The following is a 26,344-nucleotide window of genomic DNA, read 5'->3' as shown; positions in this document are numbered from 1 at the left end:
GTCCCCATGTGCCACCACGTTCCCCGTGTCCCACCACGTGTCCCGTGATGTCCCACCATGTTCCGTGTCCCACCATGTGTCCCATGATGTCTCCGTGTCCCACCACATGTCCCATGATGTCCCACCACGTGTCCCATGATGTCCCACCACGTTCCGTGTCCCACCACATGTCCCGTGATGTCCCACCACGCATCCCATGATGTCCCACCACGTTCCGTGTCCCACCACGTGTCCCATGATGTCTCCGTGTCCCACCGCATGTCCCATGATGTCCCACCACGCGTCCCATGATGTCCCACCACGTTCCGTGTCCCACCATGTCCCATGATGTCCCACCACGTGTCCCCATGTGCCACCATGTTCCCCGTGTCCCACCACGTGTCCCGTGATGTCCCACCATGTTCCGTGTCCCACCACATGTCCCGTGATGTCCCACCACGTGTCCCATGATGTCCCACCACGTTCCCTGTGTCCCACCATGCGTCCCATGATGTCCCACCACGTGTCCCCATGTCCCACCACGTTCCCTGTGTCCCACCACGTGTCCCCATGTCCCACCACGTTCCGTGTCCCACCACGTGTCCCATGATGTCTCCGTGTCCCACCACATGTCCCATGATGTCCCACCACGTGTCCCGTGATGCCCCACCACATTCCGTGTCCCACCACGTGTCCCATGATGTCTCTGTGTCCCACCACGTGTCCCATGATGTCTCCGTGTCCCACCACATGTCCCGTGATGTCCCACCGTGTTCCGTGTCCCACCACGCATCCCATGATGTCCCACCACGTGTCCCGTGATGTCCCACCGTGTTCCGTGTCCCACCACGCGTCCCATGATCTCCCACCACGTTCCGTGTCCCACCACGTGTCCCGTGACGTCCCACCGCGCGTCCCCCCCCCCCCAAACCACCCGGCCACGCCCGTCCTCCCCCCAACCGCCGCCCCCCTCCCCGCCCCGGCAGGGCACCAACATCGGCGCGGGCAAAGCGGTCGGCATCGTGGTGGCCACGGGGGTCAACACGGAAATCGGGAAGATCCGCGACGAGATGGCGGCCACCGAGCAGGACAAGACGCCGCTGCAGCAGAAGCTGGACGAGTTCGGGGAGCAGCTCTCCAAAGTCATCTCCCTCATCTGCGTCGCCGTCTGGCTCATTAACATCGGCCACTTTAACGACCCCGTCCACGGCGGCTCCTGGATCCGCGGCGCCATCTACTACTTCAAGATCGCCGTCGCCTTGGCCGTCGCCGCCATCCCCGAAGGTCCGCCGCGCGCCCGCCGCGGGGGGGGCGGGAAGGTCGGCCGCCGTCTCCTGCGGGACGGGGACGTCCGCTTTGGGGCCGTTACGGGCTTAGAAGGTCCGGTTTTGGGCGGTTATGGGCTTGGAAGGTCCGTTTTTGACCATTTACGCGTTTGTCATGACCATTTTTGATCAGTTATGGGCTTAGAAGGTCAAGTTTTGGTCGGTTATGGGCTTAGAAGGTCCATTTTTGGTCATTTACGCGTTTGTCATGACCATTTTTGATTGGTTATGGGCTTAGAAGGTCTGGTTTTGGGCGGTTATGGGCTTAGAAGGTCCATTTTTGGTCATTTATGGGCTTGGAAGGTCCATTTTTGATCATTTACGCGTTTGTCATGACCATTTTTGATCGGTTATGGACTTAGAAGGTCCAGTTTTGATCATTTACGCATTTGTCATGATCATTTTTGATCAGTTATGGGCTTAGAAGGTCAAGTTTTGGTCATTTATGGGCTTAGAAGGTCAAGTTTTGATCATTTACGCATTTGTCATGACTATTTTTGATTGGTAATGGGCTTAGAAGGTCCAGTTTTGGTCGGTTATGGGCTTGGAAGGTCCGTTTTTGATCATTTACACATTTGTCATGACCATTTTTGATCGGTTATGGGCTTAGAAAGTCAAGTTTTGGTCATCTATGGGCTTAGAAGGTCAAGTTTTGGTCGTTTACACGTTTGTCATGACCATTTTTGATCAGTTATGGGCTTAGAAGATCCAGTTTTGGTCGTTTATGGGCTTAGAAGGTCCATTTTTGATCATTTACGCGTTTGTCATGATCATTTTTGATCGGTTATAGGCTTAGAAGGTCCAGTTTTGGTCGGTTACCGGGTCGTAATGTCCGGTTTTGGTCATTTGTGGGCTTAGAATGTCCATTTTTGATCATTTACACATTTGTCATGACCATTTTTGATCGGTTATGGGCTTAGAAGGTCCAGTTTTGATCGGTTATGGGCTTAGAAGGTCCAGTTTTGGTTGGTTATGGGCTTGGAAGGTCCATTTTTGATCATTTACACTTTTATCATGACCATTTTTGATCGGTTATGGGCTTAGAAGGTCCGGTTTTGGGCGGTTATGGGCTTGGAAGGTCCAGTTTTGGTCGTTTACGTGTTTGTCATGACCATTTTTGATCGGTTATGGGCTTAGAAGGTCCAGTTTTGGTCGTTTACCGCGTTTGTCATGACCATTTTTGATCGGTTATGGGCTTAGAAGGTCCACTTTTGGTCGGTTACTGGTTCGTAATGTCCGGTTTTCGTCATTTGTGGGCTTAGAATGTCCATTTTTGATCATTTACGCGTTTGTCATGACCATTTTTGATCAGTTATGGGCTTAGAAGGTCCAGTTTTGGGCAGTTATGGGCTTAGAAGGTCCAGTTTTGGTCATTTATGGGCTTGGAAGGTCCATTTTTGATCATTTACGCGTTTGTCATGACCATTTTTGGTCGGTTATAGGCTTAGAAGGTCAAGTTTTGGTCAGTTACCGGTTCGTAATGTCCGGTTTTAGTCATTTGTGGGCTTAGAATGTCCATTTTTGATCATTTACACATTTGTCATGACCATTTTTGATCGGTTATGGGCTTAGAAGGTCCAGTTTTGGTCGTTTACCGCGTTTGTCATGACCATTTTTGATCAGCTATGGGCTTGGAAGGTCAAGTTTTGGTCATTTATGGGCTTAGAAGGTCCGGTTTTGATCGTTTACGGGTTCGTAGTGTCCATTTTTGATCGCTTAGGGGCTTACAATGTCCTTTTTTGATTCTAAATGGATTTAAAATGTCCATTTTCGATCCTAGAGGTACTTAAAATGTCCATTTTTGATGTTCTACGGGCTTAAAATGTCCATTTTTGATTTTGGATGGGTTTAGAATGTCTATCTTTGGTCAGTTATGGGTTCATTGTGCCCATTTTTGATGTTTTATGAGCTTAGCATGTCCGTTTTTGATAATTTATGGGTTTATAATGTCCATATTTGATGCTAGATGGCCTTAGAATGTCCGTCTTCGATCATTTATGGGATTGTAACGTCCATCTTTGACTCTAGATGGATGTAAAATGTCCGTCTTGGATGTTCTATGGGTTTGTAAGGGCCATTTTTGACCTTTTACAGGTTTGTGACATGCATGCTTGATTCTATATGGGTTTAGAATGTCCGTCATTGATTATTTATGGGTTTAGAACATCCATCCTTGATGCTATATGGGTTTAGAACGTCCGTCCTTGATTATTTATGGGTTTAGAACGTCAACTTTTGACTCTACGTGGGTTGAGAACGTCCACGCTTGACCTTATGTGGGTTTAGAACGCCAATCCTTGATCCCGCGTGGGTTTAGAACATCCGTCCTTGATTATTTGTGGATTTAGAACGTCAGTCCTTGACGCTATAGGGGTTTAGAACGTCCCTCCTTGACCCCGTATGGGTTCAGAATGCTTTTCCTTGACCCGATACGGGTTTAGAACGTCCCTCCTTGACCCCGTATGGGCTTGCAACGCCCCCCACGTGATGCTCCACGGGCCTGTCGCCTTCCCCCGGCCCCGCCGTGGGGCCGGTGGTCCCGCCGTGGGGCTGAGGGGACATGTCGCCGTAGGGCTCCCGGCCGTCATCACCACCTGCCTGGCGCTGGGCACCCGGCGCATGGCCAAGAAGAACGCCATCGTCAGGAGCCTGCCCTCGGTGGAGACCCTGGGCTGCACCTCCGTCATCTGCTCCGACAAGACCGGCACCCTCACCACCAACCAGATGTCCGTCTGCAAGGTAGGGGGGGGCCGTCGCAGGGTGCCCCGAGGTCCCCTGGGAACCCCTCACGTCCCCTTGGGGGCCCCAAGGTCCTCTGGGACCTTCTCGTGTCCCCTTGGGTGCTTCACAGTCCTCCTCATGTCCCCTTGGGTGCCCTACGGTCCTGTGGGACCTTCTCGTGTCCCCTTGGGTGCCCCACGGTCCTCCAAGAACCCCTCGTGTCCCCTTGGGTGCTCCAAGGTCCTCCAAGAACCCCTCACGTCCCCTTGGGTGCCCCTCGGTCCTCTGGGACCTTCTCGTGTCCCCTTGGGTGCTCCAAGTCCTCTTCACGTCCCCTTGGGTGCCCCACGGTCCTGTGGGACCTTCTCGTGTCCCCTTGGGTGCCCCAATGTCCTCCAAGAACCCCTCACGTCCCCTTGGGTGCCCCATGGTCCTGTGGGACCTTCTCGTGTCCCCTTGGGTGCCCCACGGTCCTCCAAGAACCCCTCACGTCCCCTTGGGTGCTCCAAGGTCCTCCAAGAACCCCTCATGTCCCCTTGGGTGCCCCACGGTCCTGTGGGACCTTCTCGTGTCCCCTTGGGTGCTCCAAGTCCTCTTCATGTCCCCTTGGGTGCCCCACGGTCCTGTGGGACCTTCTCGTGTCCCCTTGGGTGCCCCAATGTCCTCCAAGAACCCCTCACGTCCCCTTGGGTGCCCCACGGTCCTCTGGGACCTTCTCGTGTCCCCTTGGGTGCTCCAAGTCCTCTTCACGTCCCCTTGGGCGCCCCACGGTCCTGTGGGACCTTCTCGTGTCCCCTTGGGTGCCCCAATGTCCTCCAAGAACCCCTCACGTCCCCTTGGGTGCCCCACGGTCCTGTGGGACCTTCTCGTGTCCCCTTGGGTGCTTCACGGTCCTCCAGGAACCCTTCACTTCCCCTTGGGTGCTCCAAGTCCTCCTCATGTCCCCTTGGGTGCCCCATGGTCCTCTGGGACCTTCTCGTGTTCCCTTGGGTGCTGCAATGTCCTCCAAGAACCCCTCACGTCCCCTTGGATGCTCCAAGTCCTCCTCACGTCCCCTTGGGTGCCCCACGGTCCTCTGGGACCTTCTTGTGTCCCCTCGGGTGCCCCAACGTCCTCCAAGAACCCCTCGCGTCCCCTCGGGTGCCCCACAATCCCCTGGGACCTTCTTCACACGTCCCCTCAGGTCCTCCAGGACCCCCTCTACGTCCCCTCGGGTTCTCCAAGCTCCCCCCAAGACCCCTCGATGTCCCCCTGGGTGCCTCAACGTCCCCCGAGACCCCCTGCCATCCCCGGGGTCCCTCAGTGTCCCCCAGGACACCCCCCCGACCCCTTTTTCTCTCCTCGCTCCCCCCCCCCCCGCTAGATGTTCGTCGTGGAGAAGGTGGAGGGCGACGTCTGCTCCCTCAACGAGTTCTCCATCACCGGCTCCACCTACGCCCCCGAGGGAGACGTGTGAGTGACCTGGGACCTTGGGGACCCCTCTTGGGGGGTCCCCCTGTCCCCCCCGGGCTGGTAACGACCCTTTTTGGGGTGGGGGGGGGGGGTGGTTTCCCCGTTAGTGACGATCCCGGGAGACGTTGGAGTCGCTGGGGGGGGGTGTTGGGGGTTTTGGGGGGAGCCAAGAGGGGCTGGGGGACATCGGGGCAGCCAAAGGGGATGTCACGGGGTCCTTGGGGATGTGGGGGGGTCCTGGGGGACGTCGGGGCACCCAAAGGGACGTTGGGTGGTTCTTGGGGATGTTGGGGTACCAAGGGGGACATCAGGGGGTCCTTGGGGACGTTGGGGGGTCCTTGGGGACGTTGGGGCATCCAGGAGGATCTCAGGGGGTCCTTGGGGACATCAGGGGGTCCTTAGGGACGTTGGGGTACCAAGGAGGATATCAGGGGGTCCTTGGGGATGTTGGGGTACCAAGGGGGACATCAGGGGGTCCTTGGGGACATCGGGGGGTCCTTGGGGACGTTGGGGCACCCAAGGGGACATCAGGGGGTCCTTGGGGACATTGGGGGGGTCCTTGGGGACGTTGGGGCATCCAGGAGGATCTCAGGGGGTCCTTGGGGACATCAGGGGGTCCTTAGGGACGTTGGGGTACCAAGGAGGATATCAGGGGGTCCTTGGGGATGTTGGGGTACCAAGGGGGACATCAGGGGGTCCTTGGGGACATCGGGGGGTCCTTGGGGACGTCGGGGCACCCAAGGGGACATCAAGGGGTCCTTGGGGACGTTGGGGTACCAAGGGGACATCAGGGGGTCCTTGGGGACATCGGGGGGTCCTTGGGGACATCAGGGGGTCCTTGGGGACATTGGGGCACCCAAGGAGACATCAGGGGGTCCTTGGGGACATCGGGGGGTCCTTGGGGACGTTGGGGGGTCCTTGGGGACGTCGGGGGGTCCTTGGGGACGTCGGGGCACCCAAGGGGACATTGGGGGGTCCTTGGGGACGTTGGGGTACCAAGGGGGACATCAGGGGGTCCTTGGGGATGTTGGGGCACCCAAGGGGACATTGGGGGGTCCTTGGGGACACTGGGGGGTCCTTGGGGACGTTGGGGCACCCAAGGGGACATCAGGGGATCTTTGGGGACATCGGGGGGTCCTTGGGGACGTCAGGGGGTCCTTGGGGACATCGTGGCACTCAGGGGGTCCCTGGGGCCACCCCGAGGGGTGCCAGCAGAGCGTGTCCGCCCCCGTCCCCCCCCCCCTCCCCGCGTCCCGTCCCCAAACCTCCCGCCTCTCCCCGTCCGTCCCCCCCCCCCAAAAAAAAAAAGCCTGAAACAGGAGAAACACGTGAAAGCCGGGCAGTACGACGGGCTGGTGGAGCTGGCCACCATCTGCGCCCTCTGCAACGATTCCTCCCTCGACTACAACGAGGTGACCGTCCCCCCCCCCCCCCCAAACCCCCCCGTCCCCTCCGTCCCCCCGGCGGTGACGCCGCCGGTGACGCCGCGCCTCCGTCCCGTCCGTCGTCCCCCCCCCCGCCGCAGGCCAAGGGCGTCTACGAGAAGGTGGGCGAGGCGACGGAGACGGCCCTCACCTGCTTGGTGGAGAAGATGAACGTCTTCAACACCGACGTCCGCAGCCTCTCCAAGGTGGAGCGGGCCAACGCCTGCAATTCCGTGAGTCGTCCCCCTCCTCGTCCCGGTGACCGCGTGTGTCGTCCCCCCCCCCCCCCCCCCGGGTCTCCTCCGCCGTCGCCGCGTTGACCCCGCGTCCGTTGCCTTCGCCGTTGACCTCGTTGACCCCCGCCGTCGTCTTCCTCGGGGTCCTGTCCCCCGTAATGACGTCCGCGTCCCCGTAACAACGTCCGCGTCCCCGTAACGACGTCCCCCGTCCCCGTAACGACGTCCGCGGCCCCGTAACGACGTCCGCGGCCCCGTAACGACGTCCGTGTCCCCGTAATGACGTCTGCGTCCCCGTAACGACATCCGCGGCCCCGTAATGACGTCCGCGTCCCCGTAATGACGTCCCCCGTCCCCGTAACGACGTCCGCGTCCCCGTAACGACGTCCGCGTCCCCGTAACGATGTCCGCGTCCCCGTAACGACGTCCGCATCCCCGTAACAACGTCCCCCGTCCCTGTAACGACGTCCCCCATCCCCGTAACGACGTCCCCCGTCCCCATAACGACATCTGCGTCCCCGTAACGACATCCGCGTCCCCGTAACGACGTCCCCCGTCCCCGTAACGACGTCCGCATCCCCCTAACGGCGTCCCCCGTCCCTGTAATGACGTCCGTGTCCCCGTAACGACGTCCCCCGTCCCCGTAACGACATCCCCTGTCCCCGTAACAATGTCCCCCGTCCCCCTAACGACGTCCGCGTCTCCGTAACGACGTCCGCGTCCCCCTAACGACGTCGCCCGTCCCCAGGTCATCAAGCAGCTGATGAAGAAGGAGTTCACCTTGGAGTTCTCCCGCGACCGCAAGTCCATGTCCGTCTACTGCTCCCCGGCCAAAGCCTCGCGGGCCGCCGTGGGCAACAAGATGTTCGTCAAGGTGAGCCCCGTCGCCACGTCCCCGTGGCCCATCACCACGTCCCGGTGGCCCAACGTCCCATCACTGTGTCCTCGTGACCCATCGCCGTGTCCTCACGACCCATCGCCGTGTCCTCACGTCCCCGTGACCCATCGCCGTGTCCTCGTGTCCCATCACCATGTCCCTGCCCATCACCACGTCCCCGTGACCCATCACCGTGACCCCGTGTCCCATCACCGCGTCCCCACGTCCCATCACCACGTCCCCGTGACCCATCACCACGACCCAATATTCTACCACCACGTCCCCGCGACCCATCACCACGTCCTCACCACCCATCACCATGTCCCTGCGTCCATCACTGTGTCCCCACGTCCCCACGACCCATCACCGTGTCCTCGTGTCCCACCACCGTGTGCTCATGTCCCACCACTGTGTCCTCGTGTCCCATCACCATCTCCTCGTGTCCCACCACCACGTGCCCATGACCCATCACCGTGTCCCCATGTCCCTGTGACCCATCACCGTGTCCTCGTGTCCCATCACCATGTCCCTGCCCATCACCACGTCCCCGTGACCCATCACCATCTCCTTGTGTCCCACCACCGTGTCCTCGTGTCCCATCACCGTGTCCTCGTGTCCCATCACCGTGTCCTCGTGTCCTACCACTGTGTCCTCATGTCCCACCACCGTCTCCTCGTGTCCCATCAGCGTGTCCTCATGTCCCATCACCATCTCCTTGTGTCCCATCACCATCTCCTTGTGTCCCATCACCATCTCCTCGTTGTCCCACCACCACGTCCCCATGAGCCATCACCACGTCCCCACAACCCATCACCATGTCCTTGTGTCCCATCACCGTCTCCTTGTGTCCCACCACTGTGTCCTCGTGTCCCACCACCGTCTCCTCGTGTCCCATCACCATCTCCTCATGTCCCATCACCGTGTCCTCGTGTCCCATCACCGTCTCCTCGTGTCCCACCACCACGTCCCCATGAGCCATCACCACGTCCCCACAACCTATCACCGTCTCCTCGTGTGCCATCAGCGTGTCCTCGTGTCCCATCACCATCTCCTCGTTGTCCCACCACCACGTCCCCACAACCCATCACCATGTCCTTGTGTCCCATCACCGTCTCCTTGTGTCCCATCACCATCTCCTCATGTCCCACCACCGTGTCCTCGTGTCCCATCAGCGTGTCCTCATGTCCCATCACCATCTCCTTGTGTCCCATCACCATCTCCTCGTTGTCCCACCACCACGTCCCCATGAGCCATCACCACGTCCCCACGACCCATCACCGTGTCCTCGTGTCCCACCACCGTGTGCCCATGACCCATCACCGTGTCCCCACGTCCCTGTGACCCACCACCGTCTCCTCGTGTCCCACCACCATCTCCTCGTGTCCCATCACCGTCTCCTCGTGTCCCACCACCGCGTCCCCGTGACCCACCACCGCGTCCCCACGTCCCACCGCCGCGTCCCCCCCCCCAGGGTGCCCCCGAGGGCGTCATCGACCGCTGCAACTACGTCCGGGTGGGCACCACGCGGGTGCCCCTGACGCCGATGGTCAAGGAGAAGATCCTCACCATCATCAAGGAGTGGGGCACCGGCCGCGACACCCTACGCTGCCTGGCCTTGGCCACCCGCGACACCCCCCCCAAGAAGGAGGACATGGTCCTGGAGGACTCCACCAAATTCGCCGAGTACGAGGTGATTTTGGGGGGGGGGGGATCGGGATCTCGGGGGGGTTCCCTGCCCTCCTGTGAAGCCTTCTGGGGGGTCTCCAGTCCCGTGTGACCCCTTCTTGGGGGGGTCCTTGGTCCCATATGGCCACGTAAAACCTTCTTGGGGGGGTCCTTGGTCCTTCAAGGGTGTCTGGTGTCCACTTTTTGGGGTTCTGGGTCCTTCACAGGTGTCCGGTGTCCCCATTTTGGGGTCCCCGGTCCCATATGGCCACGAAAACCTTCTCTGGGAGGGTCCTTGGTCCTTCAAGGGTGTCTGGTGTCCATTTTTGGAGGTCCTTGGTCCTTCACGGGTGTCCGGTGTCCACTTTTTGGGGTCCCCAGTCCCATATGGCCACGTAAAACCTTCTCGGGGGGGTCCTTGGTCCTTCACGGGTGTCCGGTGTCCCCTTTTTGGGGTCCTTGGTCCTTCAAGGGTGTCCAGTGTCCCCATTTTGGGGTCCCTGGTCCCATATGGCCACGTAAAACCTTCTCTGGGGGGGTCCTTGGTCCTTCAAGGGTGTCCGGTTTCCCCTTTTTGGGTGTCCTTGGTCCTTCACGGGTGTCTGATGTCCATTTTTTGGGGTCCTTGGTCCTTCATGGGTGTCCAGTGTCCCTGTTTTGGGGTCCCTGGTCCCATATGGCCACGTAAAACCTTCTCTGGGGGGGTCCTTGGTCCTTCAAGGGTGTCTGATGTCCATTTTTGGGGGTCCTTGGTCCTTCATGGGTGTCCAGTGTCCACTTTTTGGGGTCCCCGGTCCCATATGGCCACGTAAAACCTTCTCTGGGAGGGTCCTTGGTCCTTCAATGGTGTCTGGTGTCCCCTTTTTGGGGTCCTTGGTCCTTCACGGGTGTCCAGTGTCCCCATTTTGGGGTCCCCAGTCCCATTTGGCCACGTAAAACCTTCTCGGGGAGGTCCTTGGTCCTTCAAGGGTGTCTGATGTCCACTTTTTGGGGTCCTTGGTCCCCTATGGCCACGTAAAACCTTCTCTGGGGGGGTCCTTGGTCCTTCAAGGGTGTCCGGTGTCCACTTTTTGGGGTCCCTGGTCCCATATGGCCACGAAAACCTTCTCTGGGGGCGTCCTTGGTCCTTCAAGGGTGTCCGGTGTCCCCTTTTTGGGGTCCTTGGTCCTCCACGGGTGTCCGGTGTCCCCTTTCCGGGCTCCTCGGTCCCATCCGTCCCCGTTTCCACCCCCCCCCAGACGGACTTGACCTTCGTGGGCTGCGTGGGGATGCTGGACCCGCCCCGTAAAGAAGTGATGGGTTCCATCCACCTCTGCCGGGACGCCGGCATCCGGGTCATCATGATCACGGGCGACAACAAAGGGACGGCCATCGCCATCTGCCGCCGCATCGGCATCTTCGGCGAGGACGAGGAGGTGACGGGACGGGCGTACACGGGCCGGGAGTTCGACGACCTGCCCCCCGCCGAGCAGCGGGAAGCCTGCCGCCGCGCCTGCTGCTTCGCCCGCGTGGAGCCCACCCACAAGTCCAAGATCGTGGAGTTCCTCCAGTCTTTCGACGAGATCACCGCCATGGTGAGGGGCACGGCGGCGCTCCGACGGGGGTTTTGGGGGGTCTAACGTCGCTCTGGGGTGCTCCTGGAGCTCCAGCATCGCTCTGACGTGGGTTTGGGGGTCCATCGTCGCCGTGTGACGTGGTTTCGGGGGTCTAACGTCGCTCTGACGTGGGTTTGGGGGTCCATCATCGCCCTGTGATGTGGTTTTGGGGGTCCATCATCGTTCTGGGGTGCTCCTGGAGCTCCAGCATCTCTCTGACGTGGGTTTGGGGGTCCATCGTTGCCGTGTGACGTGGTTTTGGGGGTCTAACGTCGCTCTGATGTGGTTTTGGGGGTCCATCATTGCCCTGGGGTGCTCCTGGAGCTCCAGCATCGCTCTGACATGGTTTTGGGGGTCCACCATTGCTCTGGGGTGCTCCTGGAGCTCTAGCATCGCTCTGACATGGGTTTTGGGGGTCCATCATTGCTCTGGGGTGCTCCTGGAGCTCCAGCATCGCTCTGACGTGGGTTTGGGGGTCCATCATCGCTGTGTGACGTAGTTTCGGGGGTCTAACATCGCTCTGATGTGGGTTTTGGGGGTCCATCATCGCTGTGTGACGTGGTTTTGGGGGTCTAACGTCGCTCTGACGTGGTTTTGGGGGTATATCATCTCTGTGTGACGTGGTTTTGGGGGTCCATCATCGTTCTGGGGTGCTCCTGGAGCTCCAGCATCGCTCTGACGTGGTTTTGGGGGCCCATCATCGCTGTGTGACGTGGGTTTGGGGGTCTAACATCGCTCTGACGTGGGTTTGGGGGTCCATCGTCGCTGTGTGATGTGGTTTTGGGGGTCTAACGTCGTTCTGGGGTGCTCCTGGAGCTCCAGCATCACTCTGACGTGGTTTTGGGGGTCCATCATCGCTGTGTGACGTGGGTTTGGGGGTCTAACGTCACTCTGGGGTGCTCCTGGAGCTCCAGCATCACTGATGTGGGTTTTGGGGGTCCATCATTGCTGTGTGACATGGTTTTGGGGGTCCATCATCGCTGTGTGACGTGGTTTTGGGGGTCTAACGTCGCTCTGACGTGGGTTTGGGGGTCCATCGTCGCTGTGTGATGTGGTTTTGGGGGTCTAAACGTCGTTCTGGGGGTGCTCCTGGAGCTCCAGCATCACTCTGACGTGGTTTTGGGGGTCCATCATCGCTGTGTGACGTGGTTTTGGGGGTCTAACGTCGCTCTGATGTGGTTTTGGGGGTCCATCATTGCCCTGGGGTGCTCCTGGAGCTCCAGCATCGCTCTGACGTGGTTTTGGGGGTCCATCGTCGCTGTGTGACGTGGTTTTGGGGGTCTAATGTTGCTCTGACATGGTTTTGGGGGCCCATCATCGCTGTGTGACGTGGTTTCGGGGGTCTGACGTCGCTCTGACATGGTTTTGGGGGTCCATCATCACTGTGTGACGTGGTTTTGGGGGTCTAATGTCGCTCTGGGGTGCTCCTGGAGCTCCAGCATCGCTCTGATGTGGGTTTTGGGGGTCCATCATTGCTCTGTGACATGGTTTTTGGGGGTCCATCAACACCGTGTGACGTGGTTTCGGGGGTCTAACATCGCTCTGGGGTGCTCCTGGAGCTCCAGCATCGCTCTGACGTGGGTTTGGGGGCCCATCATCGCTGTGTGACGTGGGTTTGGGGGTCTAACATCGCTCCGATGTGGGTTTTGGGGGTCCATCATCACCGTGTGACGTGGTTTTGGGGGTCCATCATTGCTCTGTGACGTGGTTTTGGGGGTCTAATGTCGCTCTGGGGTGCTCCTGGAGCTCCAGCATCGCTCTGACATGGTTTTGGGGGTCCATCATCACTGTGTGACGTGGTTTCGGGGGTCTAACGTCGCTCTGACGTGGTTTTGGGGGTCCATCATCGCTCTGGGGTGCTCCTGCTGGGGGTCCACTGTCACTCCTGGGGTGCTCCTGGCCCTTCCGGCGTGGCTCTGACCCAGCCTTGAGGTCCCGTCACTTCTCCAGGAGATGCTCTGGGGCTCAAGGGTGGCCGATACCCTCCCCGGGGGGCACCCACCCCCTCCTTGGGAGACCCATAACCCCCTTGGGAGACCCACCACCCTCTTGGGAGACCCATAACCCCCTTGGGAGACCCATAACCCCCCTTGGAAGACCCATAACCATCTTTGGGAGACCCACCACCTTCTTGGAAGACCCATAACTCCCTTTGGGAGACCCACCACCACCCTTGGGAGACCCACCACCCTCTTGGGAGACCCATAACTCCCTTGGGAGACCCATAACCATCTTTGGGAGACCCATAACCCCCTTTGGGAGACCCACCACCACCCTTGGGAGACCCATAACCCCCCTTGGGAGACCCACCACCCTCTTGGGAGACCCCTAACCACCTTTGGGAGACCCACCACCACCCTTGGGAGACCCATAACCCCCTTGGGAGACCCACCACCCTCTTGGGAGACCCATAACCCCCCTTGGAAGACCCATAACCACCTTTGGAAGACCCATAACCCCCTTGGGAGACCCATAACCACCTTTGGGAGACCCATAACCCCCCTTGGGAGACCCACCACCACCCTTGGGAGACCCATAACCCCCTTGGGAGACCCATAACCCCCTTGGGAGACCCACCACCCTCTTGGCAGACCCACCACCACCCTTGGGAGACCCATAACCCCCTTGGGAGACCCATAACCATCTCTGGGAGACTCATAACCCTCTTGGGAGACCCATAACCCCCTTGGGAGACCCACCACCACCCTTGGGAGACCCATAACCCACCTTTGGAAGACCCACCACCTTCTTGGAAGACCCATAACCCCCTTGGGAGACCCACCACCCCCTTGGGAGACCCATAACCCCCTTGGGAGACCCATAACCCCCCTTGGAAGACCCATAACCATCTTTGGGAGACCCACCACCTTCTTGGAAGACCCATAACTCCCTTTGGGAGACCCACCACCACCCTTGGGAGACCCATAACCCCCCTTGGGAGACCCACCACCCTCTTGGGAGACCCCTAACCACCTTTGGGAGACCCACCACCACCCTTGGGAGACCCATAACCCCCTTGGGAGACCCACCACCCTCTTGGGAGACCCATAACCCCCCTTGGAAGACCCATAACCACCTTTGGAAGACCCATAACCCCCTTGGGAGACCCACCACCACCCTTGGGAGACCCATAACCCCCTTGGGAGACCCACCACCCTCTTGGCAGACCCACCACCACCCTTGGGAGACCCATAACCCCCTTGGGAGACCCATAACCATCTCTGGGAGACTCATAACCCTCTTGGGAGACCCATAACCCCCTTGGGAGACCCACCACCACCCTTGGGAGACCCACCACCCTCTTGGGAGACCCATAACCCACCTTTGGGAGACCCACCACCTTCTTGGAAGACCCATAACTCCCTTGGGAGACCCATAACCCCCCTTGGAAGACCCACCACCCTCTTGCGAGACCCACCCCCCCCCTCGGGAGACCTCCCCCCGCACCCGACGCCGATCCCTCCCTCCCCGGCACAGACGGGCGACGGGGTGAACGACGCGCCGGCGCTGAAGAAAGCCGAAATCGGCATCGCCATGGGCTCGGGGACGGCGGTGGCCAAGACGGCGTCCGAGATGGTCTTGGCCGACGACAACTTCTCCACCATCGTGGCGGCGGTGGAAGAGGGCCGGGCCATCTACAACAACATGAAGCAGTTCATCCGCTACCTCATCTCCTCCAACGTCGGCGAGGTGGTCTGGTGAGAGGGCGACGGCCTCCCAGTTCCTCCCAGTTCCTCCCAGTGCCCGCCTCCCGCCCCGTCTCGCCGGCTTCCTTCTAGCCCCGTCCGATCCCACCCGTTCCCACCAGTTTCTCCAGTTCCCTCCTGGCCGCCCCAAACCCCCTTGGTCCGCCCCCCGGGTCCCTCCGGTCCACCCGAGCTTCCCCAGTTCCTCCCAGTTCGTCCCAGTGCCCCCCCATCTCGCCAGCTTCCTTCTAGTCCCCCCCCGTCTCACCAGCTTCCTTCTAGTCCCACCCGTTCCCACCAGTTTCTCCAGTTCCCTCCTGGCCGCCCCAAACCCCCTTGGTCCGCCCCCCGGGTCCCTCCGGTCCACCCGAGCTTCCCCAGTTCCTCCCAGTTCGTCCCAGTGCCCCCCCGTCTCGCCAGCTTCCTTCTAGTCCCCCCCCGTCTCACCAGCTTCCTTCTAGTCCCTCCCCATTCCCACCAGTTTCTCCAGTTCCCTCCTGGCCGCCCCAAACCCCCTTGGTCCCCCCCAGCCCCCCCCCGGTCCCTCCAATCCACCCAAACTTCCCCAGTTCATCCCAGTTCCCCCCGATCCCCCTCCCAGTTAATCCCAGTGCCCCCCCCGTCTCGCCAGCTTCCTTCTAGTCCCCCCCCATTCCCACCAGTTTCTCCAGTTCCCTCCTGGCCGCCCCAAACCCCCTTGGTCCCCCCCCAGGTCCCTCCGGTCCACCCAAACTTCCCCAGTTCATCCTAGTTCCCCCCTGATCCCCCTCCCAGTTCCTCCCAGTCCCCCCCAGTTCCCCTTGATCCCCCTCCCAGTTCCTCCCAGTCCCCCCCAATCCCCTCCAGCCCCACTGCTTCCCCCCAGACCCCCAAATCCCCCCAGTTGCCGTGATCGTCCCCAGTTCCCCCCTGACCCCCCTCCCAGTTCCTCCCAGTCACCCCCAGTTCCCCTTGACCCGCCTCCCAGTCCCCCCAGTCCCCTCCAGCCCCACTGGTTCCCCCAAGTCCCCCCAATTCCCATTATCACCCCCAGTTCCCCTTGACCCCCGCCCCCCACCCACCTCCCCAGTTCCTCCCAGTTCCCCCTGACGCCCCTCCCAGTTCCTCCCACTTCCCCGACGCCCCTCCCAGTTCCTCCCAGTCCCCTCCAGCCCCACCGCTCCCCCCCCAAACCCCCAACTCCCCCCAATCCCACAATCACCCCCATTTCCCCTCGACTCCCACCCACCTCCCCAGTTCCTCCCCAGTTCCTCCCAGTTTCCCCTGACACCCCTCCCAGCTCCTCCCAGTCCCCCCCCCAACCCTCCCAGTCTCCCCCAATCCCTTCCAGTCCCACCAGTCCCCCCCAAACCCCCAAATCCCCCAATCCCCCCTCATTTCCCCTCAACCCCCTACCCTCCCCACCCTCCCCACTTCCTCCCAGTCCCTCCCCGTTCCCCCTGACACCCCTCCCAGTCCCTCCCAGTCCCCCCCCAACCCTCCCAGTCCCCCCCAAATCCCCCCCTCCCCACCGCTCCCCCCCAACCCCCCAACTCCCCCACTCCCCCTTTCCCCTCCCCACCCTCCCCCCCCTCCCCAGTCCCTCCCAGTTCCCCCTGACACCCCTCCCAGTCCCTCCCAGTCCCCCCCCAACCCTCCCAGTCCCCCCCAAAACCCCTCCAGCCCCACCGCTCCCCCCCAACCCCCCAACTCCCCCACTCCCCCTTTCCCCTCCCTACCCTCCCCCCCCTCCCCACTCCCTCCCAGTCCCTCCCAGTTCCCCCCGACACCCCTCCCAGTCCCTCCCCGTTCCCCCTGACACCCCTCCCAGTCCCTCCCAGTCCCCCCCAGCCCCACCGCTCCCCCCCAAACCCCCAACTCCCCCCAATCCCACAATCACCCCCAGTTCCCCTCGCCCCCCACCCACCTCCCCAGTCCCTCCCAGTTCCCCCCGACACCCCTCCCAGTCCCTCCCCGTTCCCCCCGACACCCCTCCCAGTCCCTCCCGGTCCCCCCCCAACCCTCCCAGTCCCCCCCAGTCCCCCCCCAACCCTCCCAGTCCCCCCCCGCTCCCCCCAACTCCCCCCCTCCCCCCCCTCCCAGTCCCTCCCAGTCCCCCCCTCCTCCCTCCCAGTCCCTCCCAGTTCCCCCCCCCAACCTCCCCGCCGCCTCCCGCCCCCCCCCCCAGCATCTTCCTGACGGCGGCGCTGGGTTTGCCGGAGGCCTTGATCCCGGTCCAGCTCCTTTGGGTCAACCTGGTGACGGACGGGCTGCCGGCCACCGCCCTCGGCTTCAACCCCCCCCGACCTGGACATCATGGACAAGCCCCCCCGCAGCCCCAAGGAGCCCCTCATCAGCGGGTGGCTCTTCTTCCGCTACTTGGCCATCGGGGGTGAGACGCGAGGACCGCCCCGCCCCACCCCGCCCCACCCCGCCCCACCCCCGCCCCACCCCGCCCCACCCCGAGACCTTTGGGAGGGGCTGTCGGAGGTGCCCCCCCCCCCCCCGCCGGTGGGGACGCCTTGGAGAGATGCGGGGTGGCGGCGGGCTCTCGGAGACCTCCGCGGTGGGATCTTGGAGGTCTTCGGGGCGGGGGGGCGCTTCGAGACCCCCATGAGGATGGCTTGGAGACCCCCATGGTGCTCTCTTGTAGGTCCACGTGGTGGTGGTCTCTTGTAGACCCCCATGGTGGTCTCTTGTAGGTCTCCATGGTGGGGGGCACTTCTAGACCCCCATGGTGATGTCTTGGAGACCCCCATGGTGGTCTCTTGTAGGTCTCCATGGTGGGGGGCACTTCTAGACCCCCATGGTGATGGCTTGTAGACCCCCATGGTGGTCTCTTGTAGATCTTCGGGGTGGTGGTCTCCTGTAGACCCCCCTGGTGCCCCATTGTAGACCCCCATGGTGGTCTCTTGTAGATCTTTGGGGTGGTGGTCTCTTGTAGACCCCCATGGTGATGTCTTGTAGCCCCCCATGGTGGTCTCCTGTAGATCTCCATGGTGATGGTCGCTTCTAGACCCCCCTGGTGCCCCCTTGTAGACCCCCATGGTGCTCTCTTGTAGGTCTCCATGGTGGGGGGCACTTCTAGACCCCCATGGTGATGTCTTGTAGACCCCCATGGTGGTCTCTTGTAGGTCCACGTGGTGGTGGTCTCTTGTAGACCCCCCTGGTGCCCCATTGTAGACCCCCGTGGTGGTCTCTTGTAGATCTTCGGGGTGGTGGTCTCTTCGAGACCCCCATGAGGATGTCTTGTAGACCCCCATGGTGGTCTCTTGTAGGTCCATGTGGTGGTGGTCTCTTCTACACCCCCCTGGTGCCCCCTTGTAGACCCCCATGATGATCCCTTGTAGGTCTCCATGCTGGTGGTCTCACGTAGACCCCCATGGTGGTGGTCCCTTGTAGCCCCCCCCCATGGTGGTGGTCCCCCACCCCGTCTCACCCCCCGTGCTCTCTCCCCAGGGTACGTGGGTGCCGCCACCGTGGGCGCGGCGGCGTGGTGGTTCCTCTACGCCGACGATGGTCCCGGCGTCACCTACCACCAGCTGGTGAGTGCTGGACACCCCCCGCCCCACCCCGATGACAACCACCGGGTCCCCAGGGGGACCCCAGGGTCGCCATGATCCCATGGTGGCCCCAAGGTCCCCGTGGTGGCCCCAAGGTCCTCCTGATGGCCCCGCCATCCCCATGGTGGCCCCAAGGTCCCCATGGTGGCCCCAAGGTCCCCGTGATGGCCCCTCCATCCCCGTGGTGGCCCCAAGGTCCCCGTGGTGGCCCCAAGGTCCTCATGGTGGCCCCAAGGTCCTCATGATGGCCCCACCATCCCCATGGTGGCCCCAAGGTCCCCGTGATGGCCCCTCCATCCCCATGGTGGCCCCAAGGTCCCCATGGTGGCCCCAAGGTCCTCATGATGGCCCCGCCATCCCCATGGTGGCCCCAAGCTCCTTGTGATGGCCCCTCCATCCCCATGGTGGCCCCAAGGTCCCCATGGTGGCCCCAAGGTCCTCATGATGGCCCTGCCATCCCCGTGGTGGCCCCAAGGTCCCCATGGTGGCCCCAAGGTCCCCGTGATGGCCCCTCCATCCCCGTGGTGGCCCCAAGGTCCCCGTGGTGGCCCCAAGGTCCTCATGGTGGCCCCAAGGTCCTCATGATGGCCCCACCATCCCCATGGTGGCCCCAAGGTCCCCGTGATGGCCCCTCCATCCCCATGGTGGCCCCAAGGTCCCCATGGTGGCCCCAAGGTCCTCATGATGGCCCCCGCCATCCCCATGGTGGCCCCAAGCTCCTTGTGATGGCCCCTCCATCCCCATGGTGGCCCCAAGGTCCCCGTGGTGGCCCCAAGGTCCTCGTGATGGCACCACCATCCCCGTGGTGGCCCCAAGGTCCCCGTGGTGGCCCCAAGGTCCTCATGATGGCCCCACCATCCCCGTGGTGGCCCCAAGGTCCTCATGGTGGCCCCAAGGTCCCCGTGGTGGCCCCAAGGTCCTCCTGATGGCCCTGCCATCCCCATGGTGGCCCCAAGGTCTTCGTGATGGCCCCACCATCCCCATGGTGGCCCCAAGGTCCCCATGGTGGCCCCGCCACCCCCGTGGTGGATCCCGGGGTCCTCCTGCTCACCCCTCCCATCTTCACCCTGACTCCAAGCTCCCCACCGTCCCCCTCACCACCCCGGCGGCGTCGCCGCGGCGACGTCACCGCGGTGATGTCACCGCGGCGACGTCACCGCCGGTGTCCCCGCAGACCCACTTCATGCAGTGCACGGAGCACAACGTGGAGTTCGAGGGCTTGGACTGCGAGATCTTTGAGTCGCCGGTGCCCATGACCATGGCCCTCTCCGTCCTGGTCACCATCGAGATGTGCAACGCCCTCAACAGGTAGGGCTTGGTCTTCCTCGCCACCATCGCCATCATCGCCAACGCTATCACCATCACCACCACCGCCAACGCCACCGTAACCGTCGTCGCCATCGTTGGCGCTATTGTCACCACCATCACCATCACCACCATCATCACCACCACTATCACCACCATCACCACCATCACTGACACCACCATCACCATCATCACCATCGCCAACACGGCCATCGCCATCATCACCGACGCCGCCATCATCACCATCGTGGCCACCGTAACCATCATGGCCATCGCTGGCGCTATGGTCGCCACCATCACCATCACCACCATCATCACCACCATCACCATCATCACCGACGCCACCATCATCACCATCACGACCACCATAACCGTCATCACCAACACCACCATCACCATCATCACCACCATAACCATCACCACCATCACCAACACCACCATAACCATCATCACCAACACCACCATCACCATCATCACCACCATAACCATCATCACCATCACCACCATAACCATCACCACCATCACCAACACCACCATAACCATCATCACCAACACCACCATCACCATCATCACCACCATAACCATCACCACCATAACCATCATCACCACCATAAACCATCACCACCATCACCACCATAACCATCATCACCATCACCAACACCACCATAACCATCATCACCAACACCACCATCACCATCATCACCACCATAACCATCACCACCATAACCATCATCACCATCACCACCATAACCATCATCACCATCACCAACACCACCATAACCATCATCACCAACGCCACCATCACCATCATCACCACCATAACCATCATCACCATCACCAACGCTACCATCACCACCATAACCACCAACACCACCATCCCCACCACCACGACCATCATCCCCAGCACCGCAACCATCATCACCATCACCACCACCGTCCCCAACACCACCCTAACCACCATCGCCACCACCATCACCACCATCACCACCACCACCACCACCACCACCACAACCATCTTCACCGCCGCCACCGTCACCATCGTCGCCACCTTGCTGCGTGTCCCCGCCCCCACGTGCCGTGTCCCCTCTCCAGCCTCTCCGAGAACCAATCCCTGCTCCGCATGCCGCCGTGGGTCAACATCTGGCTGGTGGGCTCCATCTGCCTCTCCATGTCCCTCCACTTCGTCATCCTCTACGTCGACCCGCTGCCCGTAAGGAGGGGGGGGCTAGTGGCCACGGGGCTAGTGGCCACGGGGCTGGTGGCCACGGGGTTGGTGGCCACGGGGTTGGTGGCCACCGGGAGGTTGGTGGCCATGGGGAGTTGGTAGACACGGCCGTAGAGGGCTTGGTGGCCATCAGGGGTGGTGGCCACGGGGAGGTTGGTGGCCATCGGGGTTGGTGGCCACGGGGCTGGTGGCCATGGGGTTGGTGGCCAGGGAGGTTTGGTGGCCATGGGGGAGCTTTGGTGGCCATGGGGGAGGTTGGTGGCCATGGGGAGTTGGTAGACACGGCCGCAGAGGGCTTGGTGGCCATCAGGGGTGGTGGCCACGGGGAGGTTGGTGGCCATTGGGGAGGTTGGTGGCCATCGGGGTTGGTAGCCACGGGGCTGGTGGCCGTTGCCGTTGGTGGCCATGGGGTTGGTGGCCATGGGTTTGGTGGCTGGGGAGGTTTGGTGGCCGTGGGGGAGGTTGGTGGCCATCGGGGTTGGTGGCCACGGGGCTGGTGGCCATGGGGTTGGTGGCCAGGGAGGTTTGGTGGCCATGGGGGAGCTTTGGTGGCCATGGGGGAGGTTGGTGGCCATGGGGTTGGTGGCCAGGGAGGTTTGGTGGCCATGGGGGAGCTTTGGTGGCCATGGGGGAGGTTGGTGGCCATGGGGTTGGTGGCCAGGGAGGTTTAGTGGCCACGGGGGAGGTTGGTGGCCATTGGGCTGGTGGCCACGGGGAGGTTGGTGGCCGGGGGAGTTGGTAGACACGGGGCTGTTGGCCGTAGAGGGGTCGGTGGCCATCAGGGGTGGTAGCCGCGGGGCTGGCGGCCATGGGGAGGTCGGTGGCCATCAAGATGGTGGCCACGGGGTTGGTAGCCATGGGGCTGGTGGCCACGGGGAGGTTGGTGGCCATGGGAATTGGTAGACACGGCCGTAGAGGGGTCGGTGGCCATCAGGGGTGGTGGCCACGGGGAGGGTGGTGGCCACAGGGAGGTCGGTGGCCATCGGGGGTGGTAGCCACGGGGCTGGTGGCCACGGTGGCTTGCTGGGGGCGGGGTCTGTCGCGGCTCAGCCCATGCGTGTGTGTCCCCGCCCCCAGATGATCTTCAAGCTGACGCCCCTGGACCTGCCGCACTGGTTCATGGTGCTGAAGATCTCCTTCCCCGTCATCCTGCTGGACGAGGCCCTCAAGTTCGTCGCCAGGAACTACCTGGAGGGTGAGGAGGAGCCCCCGCCCCGGCCCCGCCCCGGCCCCGCCCCGGCCCCGCCCCCCTCTTCTGGTCACCCCCCGGCCTCCGTGGTCAACTCTGTATTGCCGTGGTCACCTCCATCTTCCGTCATCACCTCCCTATCGCCATGGTCCCCTCCCTATCTCGATTGTCCCCTCCCTATCTCGATTGTCCCCTTCATATCTCGATTGTCCCCTCCATATCTCCATGGTCACCTCCCTATCTCGATTGTCCCCTCCCTATCTCGATTGTCCCCCTTCATATCTCGATTGTCCCCTCCATATCTCCATGGTCACCTCCCTATCTCGATTGTCCCCTCCCTATCTCGATTGTCCCCTCCCTATCTCGATTGTCCCCTCCCTATCTCGATTGTCCCCTTCATATCTCGATTGTCCCCTCCATATCTCCATGGTCACCTCCCTATCTCGATTGTCCCCTCCCTATCGCCGTTGTCCCCTCCATATCTCGATTGTCCCCCTCCATATCTCCATGGTCACCTCCCTATCTCGATTGTCCCCTCCCTATCACCATTGTCCCCCCCCTATTGCCGTTGTCACCTCCCTATCGCTGTTGTCCCCTCCCTATCTTGATTGTCCCCTCCATATCTCGATTGTCACCTCCATATCTCCATGGTCACCTCCCTGTCGCGATTGTCCCCTCCATATCTCGATTGTCCCCTCCATATCGCCATTGTCCCCTCCCTATCGCCGTTGTCCCCTCCCTGCCCCTCTCCGTCCCTCCCCGCGTCCCCCCCACCGTCTCCCAGTCCCCCCCACCACCTCCCAGTCCCCCCCCGTCCCCCTCCCAGTCCCCTCCTCCGTCTCTCACCGCCATCTTCTCCCTTCCTCCCCCCTCGTAGCGTAAACTCTCGTGTCCCCTCCATCGGCCTCGGCCTCGGCCACAGGTACCCCCCCACTGTCACCCCACGTGTCCCCCACTGTCACCCCACGTGTCCCCCACTGTCACCCCACGTGTCCCCCACTGTCACCCCACGGTTGTGTCCCCATCGTCTCCCATGTCATTGTCACCTTCACGTGTCCTCGTCACCCCACACGTCCCCGTCACCCCACGGCCACGTCACTGTCACCCCACATCTCCATCACCCCACGGTTGTGTCCCCAACATGTCCCATGTCGTTGTCACCTTCACGTGTCCCATCACCCCACAGCCACGTCCCCGTCACCCCACGTGTCCCATCACCCCACGGTTGTGTCCCCAACATGTCCCATGTCGTTGTCACCTTCACGTGTCCCATCACCCCACAGCCACGTCCCCGTCACCCCACGTGTCCCATCACCCCACGGTTGTGTCCCCAACATGTCCCATGTCGTTGTCACCTTCACGTGTCCCATCACCCCACAGCCACGTCCCCGTCACCCCACGTGTCCCATCACCCCACGGTTGTGTCCCCAACATCTCCCATGTCGTCACCTTCACGTGTCCTCGTCACCCCACACGTCCCCATCACCCCACACGTCCCTGTCACCCCACACGTGTCCCGTCACCCCACGGTTGTGTCCCCAACATCTCCCGTGTCATCGTCACCTTCACGTGTCCCATCACCCCACACGTGTCCCGTCACCCCACACGTGTCCCATCACCCCACACGTCCCCGTCACCCCACACGTGTCCCCTGTCACCCCACACGTGTCCCATCACCCCACACGTGTCCCATCACCCCACACGTGTCCCGTCACCCCACGCCTGTGTCCCGGTCACCCCCCCACGTCCTCGTCACCCCACGTCTCCCCCCACGTCCCCGTGTCCCCACCCCTGACACCGCAGGGGGAGGACGGTAATTTGGGGGGGGGGGGGGGGGTGTGGGGCAGAGGTTGGGGGGCAGTTGGGGGGTGACCTATGACATCACACGACGTCACCGTGTCCCCGTCACCCCAACAGCCGACGCCGAGGACACCCGGAAGAAGCGGAAGTGACCCCGGGGTCCCCCCCCCGCCTCCGGAGCTGCTCGGCCCCCCCCCACGGCGCCGTGGGGCACCCCATAGCGCCGTGGGTCACCCCCTTTGCCGTGGGGCAGCCCCCCCCCCCCGGCGTCGCTTATTTATTGCCAATAAAGGGAAATTGCCCCCCCCACCCCCCACCCAGCCCGACTCCCACCTTGTTTTTTGGGGGGGGGGCGGAGCCATGAATGGGGCAGCCAATCGGGGCAGGGGCGGAGCCTGGGGCGGAGGGGGCGGGGTTGGGCCGACATCCCCTCCCACGCCCCCCCAAGGGGCCTTTGGGGGGGGGGGGGCAGGCGACGGGGGGAGTGACACCCCCCCTCTCAAATTTTGGGGTGCGGCTGCCCCATATCACCCCTTATTTTGGGGGTCCGGGCGTGTCCCCAGCCCTCTTTGGGGGGCGGGGCTTGGGGAAAGATCCCCGCCCCAGGGCGGGGCCGGGGGGCTGACCCCGCCCCCAGCTAAGACCACCCCCGACCCCCGTCGATTCGGGGCTCACTCGCCGCGCCCCCCCCCCAAACTCCCGGCTCTGCAGGTCAGTGCGACCCCCAACCTCCCTCCCAGCCCCACGGTGTTGGGGGGGGGGGGGTCCGGCCCCACTTGGGGGTCACGGGGAAGGGCGGGGCCGGGAGACGTGGCCAATCCCGGCCGGACTTTGGACCCGGCGTGGCCGGGTGGGGGAGGGGAGGGCGGCGGCCCCAAGCGCGGGGGGGGGGGGGGGGAGGGGATGTGGGGCAGGATGGGGGGGTTGGGGGGGTTCTATGGGGCAGGACACCGTTGCTTGGGCGTGGTCATGGGCGGGGCAGGAACCCGGTGGGCACCCAGGGCACCGGCGCCGCTCTGGCCCCTCTTCCTGGCACTCTATGGTCCCTTTGGACGCCGGTGCCGCTCTGGTGCCTCTTCCCAGCACTCTATGGTCTCTTAGGGCACCGGTGCCACTCTGGCTCCTCTTCCCCTGTCTCTATGGTCCCTTTGGGCAGCAGTGCCACTCTGGCCCTTCTTCCCAGCACTCTATGGTCTCTTTACAGTACTGGTGCCACTCTGGCCCCTCTTCCCCTGTCTCTATGGTCCCTTTGGGTGCTAGTGCCACTCTGGCCCCTCTTCCCGGCACTCTATGGTCCCTTTGGGCACCAGTGCCACTCTGGCTCCTCTTCCCCTGTCTCTATGCTCCCTTTGGGCACTGGTGCCACTCTGGCCCCTCTTCCCCCATCTCTATGGTCCCTTTGGGCACCGGTACCACTCTGTCCCCTCTTCCCAGCACTCGATGCTCCTTTTACAGCACTGGTGCCACTCTGGCCCTTATTCCTAGCACTCTATGCTCCTTTTACAGCACCAGTGCCACTCTGGCCCCTCTTCCTCCATCTCTACGGTCCCTTTGGGCGCCGGCGCCACTCTGTCCCCTCTTCCCCCTCCTCTCCGCTCCCCCCCAGGCTCCATGGCCGCCCCGCCGCCGGACCCGTGGGCCCTTCTGCCGCCCCACAAGCTCCAAGCTCTGGCCCGCGCTTGGTTGGAAGAAGACGCCGCGGCCCCGGACCCGGCGTCCTCGGCCGTGGGTCGCGCCCCACGGCGGGCCGAGCTGCTCTGCAAATCGGAAGGGGTGCTGGCGGGCGCGCCCTTCGCCGAAGCGGCCTGGGTGGAAACGGGGTGCCGGGTGACGTGGCGGGTGCCGGAAGGTTCCCCGTTACCCGCCGGGAGGACGGTGGTGGCCGAGGTGGAAGGACCCCGGCGCCGGCTTGCTATTGGCCGAGAGGGTCGCGCTCAACTGCTTGGGGCGTTGCAGCGGGGGTGGCGACGGCCGCCGCCCGGGCGGTGACGGCGGCCCGGGAAGCCGGTTGGGCGGGGACGGTGGCCGGGACCAGGAAGACGACGCCCGGGTTTCGATTGGCCGAGAAATACGCTTTGGCGGTGGGAGGGGCCGAGCCCCCATCGCTACGGCTTGGGGGGCGGGCTCCTGCTGCTGAAGGATAATCACCTGCTGGCCGCCCCGCGCCCCCCTCGAGCAGGTTTGGGGGGGGGGGACCCCTAAATTGGGGGGTGACCCCAATTTGGGGGGACGGGACCGCTGATTGGCTGGGGGAAATTTGGGGGCGGGGGGCGAAAAATCCCCTTTTTGGGGGGGGGTAATCCTGATTTGGGGGGGGGAAATC

At 62.5% G+C, this 26,344-nt stretch overlaps 2 protein-coding genes across 2 annotated transcripts in view; both read left to right on the top strand.

The window, feature by feature from the left end:
- Positions 1 to 24,243, top strand: part of LOC128138049 (sarcoplasmic/endoplasmic reticulum calcium ATPase 1-like) — a 30,799-nt gene extending 6,556 nt beyond the window's left edge. The window contains 16 exon segments of the mRNA XM_052779333.1: positions 966 to 1,263; positions 3,877 to 4,043; positions 5,389 to 5,477; positions 6,787 to 6,889; positions 7,003 to 7,134; positions 7,886 to 8,011; positions 9,486 to 9,704; positions 10,918 to 11,253; positions 14,752 to 14,972; positions 17,128 to 17,236; positions 17,238 to 17,331; positions 18,399 to 18,484; positions 19,677 to 19,810; positions 20,900 to 21,017; positions 22,110 to 22,227; positions 24,139 to 24,243. Coding sequence (XP_052635293.1) covers positions 966 to 1,263; positions 3,877 to 4,043; positions 5,389 to 5,477; positions 6,787 to 6,889; positions 7,003 to 7,134; positions 7,886 to 8,011; positions 9,486 to 9,704; positions 10,918 to 11,253; positions 14,752 to 14,972; positions 17,128 to 17,236; positions 17,238 to 17,331; positions 18,399 to 18,484; positions 19,677 to 19,810; positions 20,900 to 21,017; positions 22,110 to 22,227; positions 24,139 to 24,173 — 2,385 coding nt within the window. The 3' untranslated portion in view covers positions 24,174 to 24,243.
- Positions 24,244 to 24,990: 747 nt separating this feature from the next.
- On the top strand, positions 24,991 to 26,200 carry QPRT (quinolinate phosphoribosyltransferase; the record flags this gene model as incomplete). The annotated part of the gene is given in 5 exon segments (XM_052779332.1): positions 24,991 to 25,090; positions 25,628 to 25,917; positions 25,919 to 25,978; positions 25,980 to 26,117; positions 26,119 to 26,200. Coding segments are annotated over 5 exon segments (670 nt in total), but the record flags the coding sequence as incomplete, so codon positions are not given.
- Positions 26,201 to 26,344: the final 144 nt, after the last annotated feature.

Source organism: Harpia harpyja (genome assembly GCF_026419915.1).
Source record: "Harpia harpyja isolate bHarHar1 chromosome 28 unlocalized genomic scaffold, bHarHar1 primary haplotype SUPER_28_unloc_1, whole genome shotgun sequence".
Classification (NCBI taxonomy): domain Eukaryota; kingdom Metazoa; phylum Chordata; class Aves; order Accipitriformes; family Accipitridae; genus Harpia; species Harpia harpyja.
Note: the sequence above shows the minus strand (reverse complement) of the source record. Positions and strands in the feature narration are given on the sequence as shown.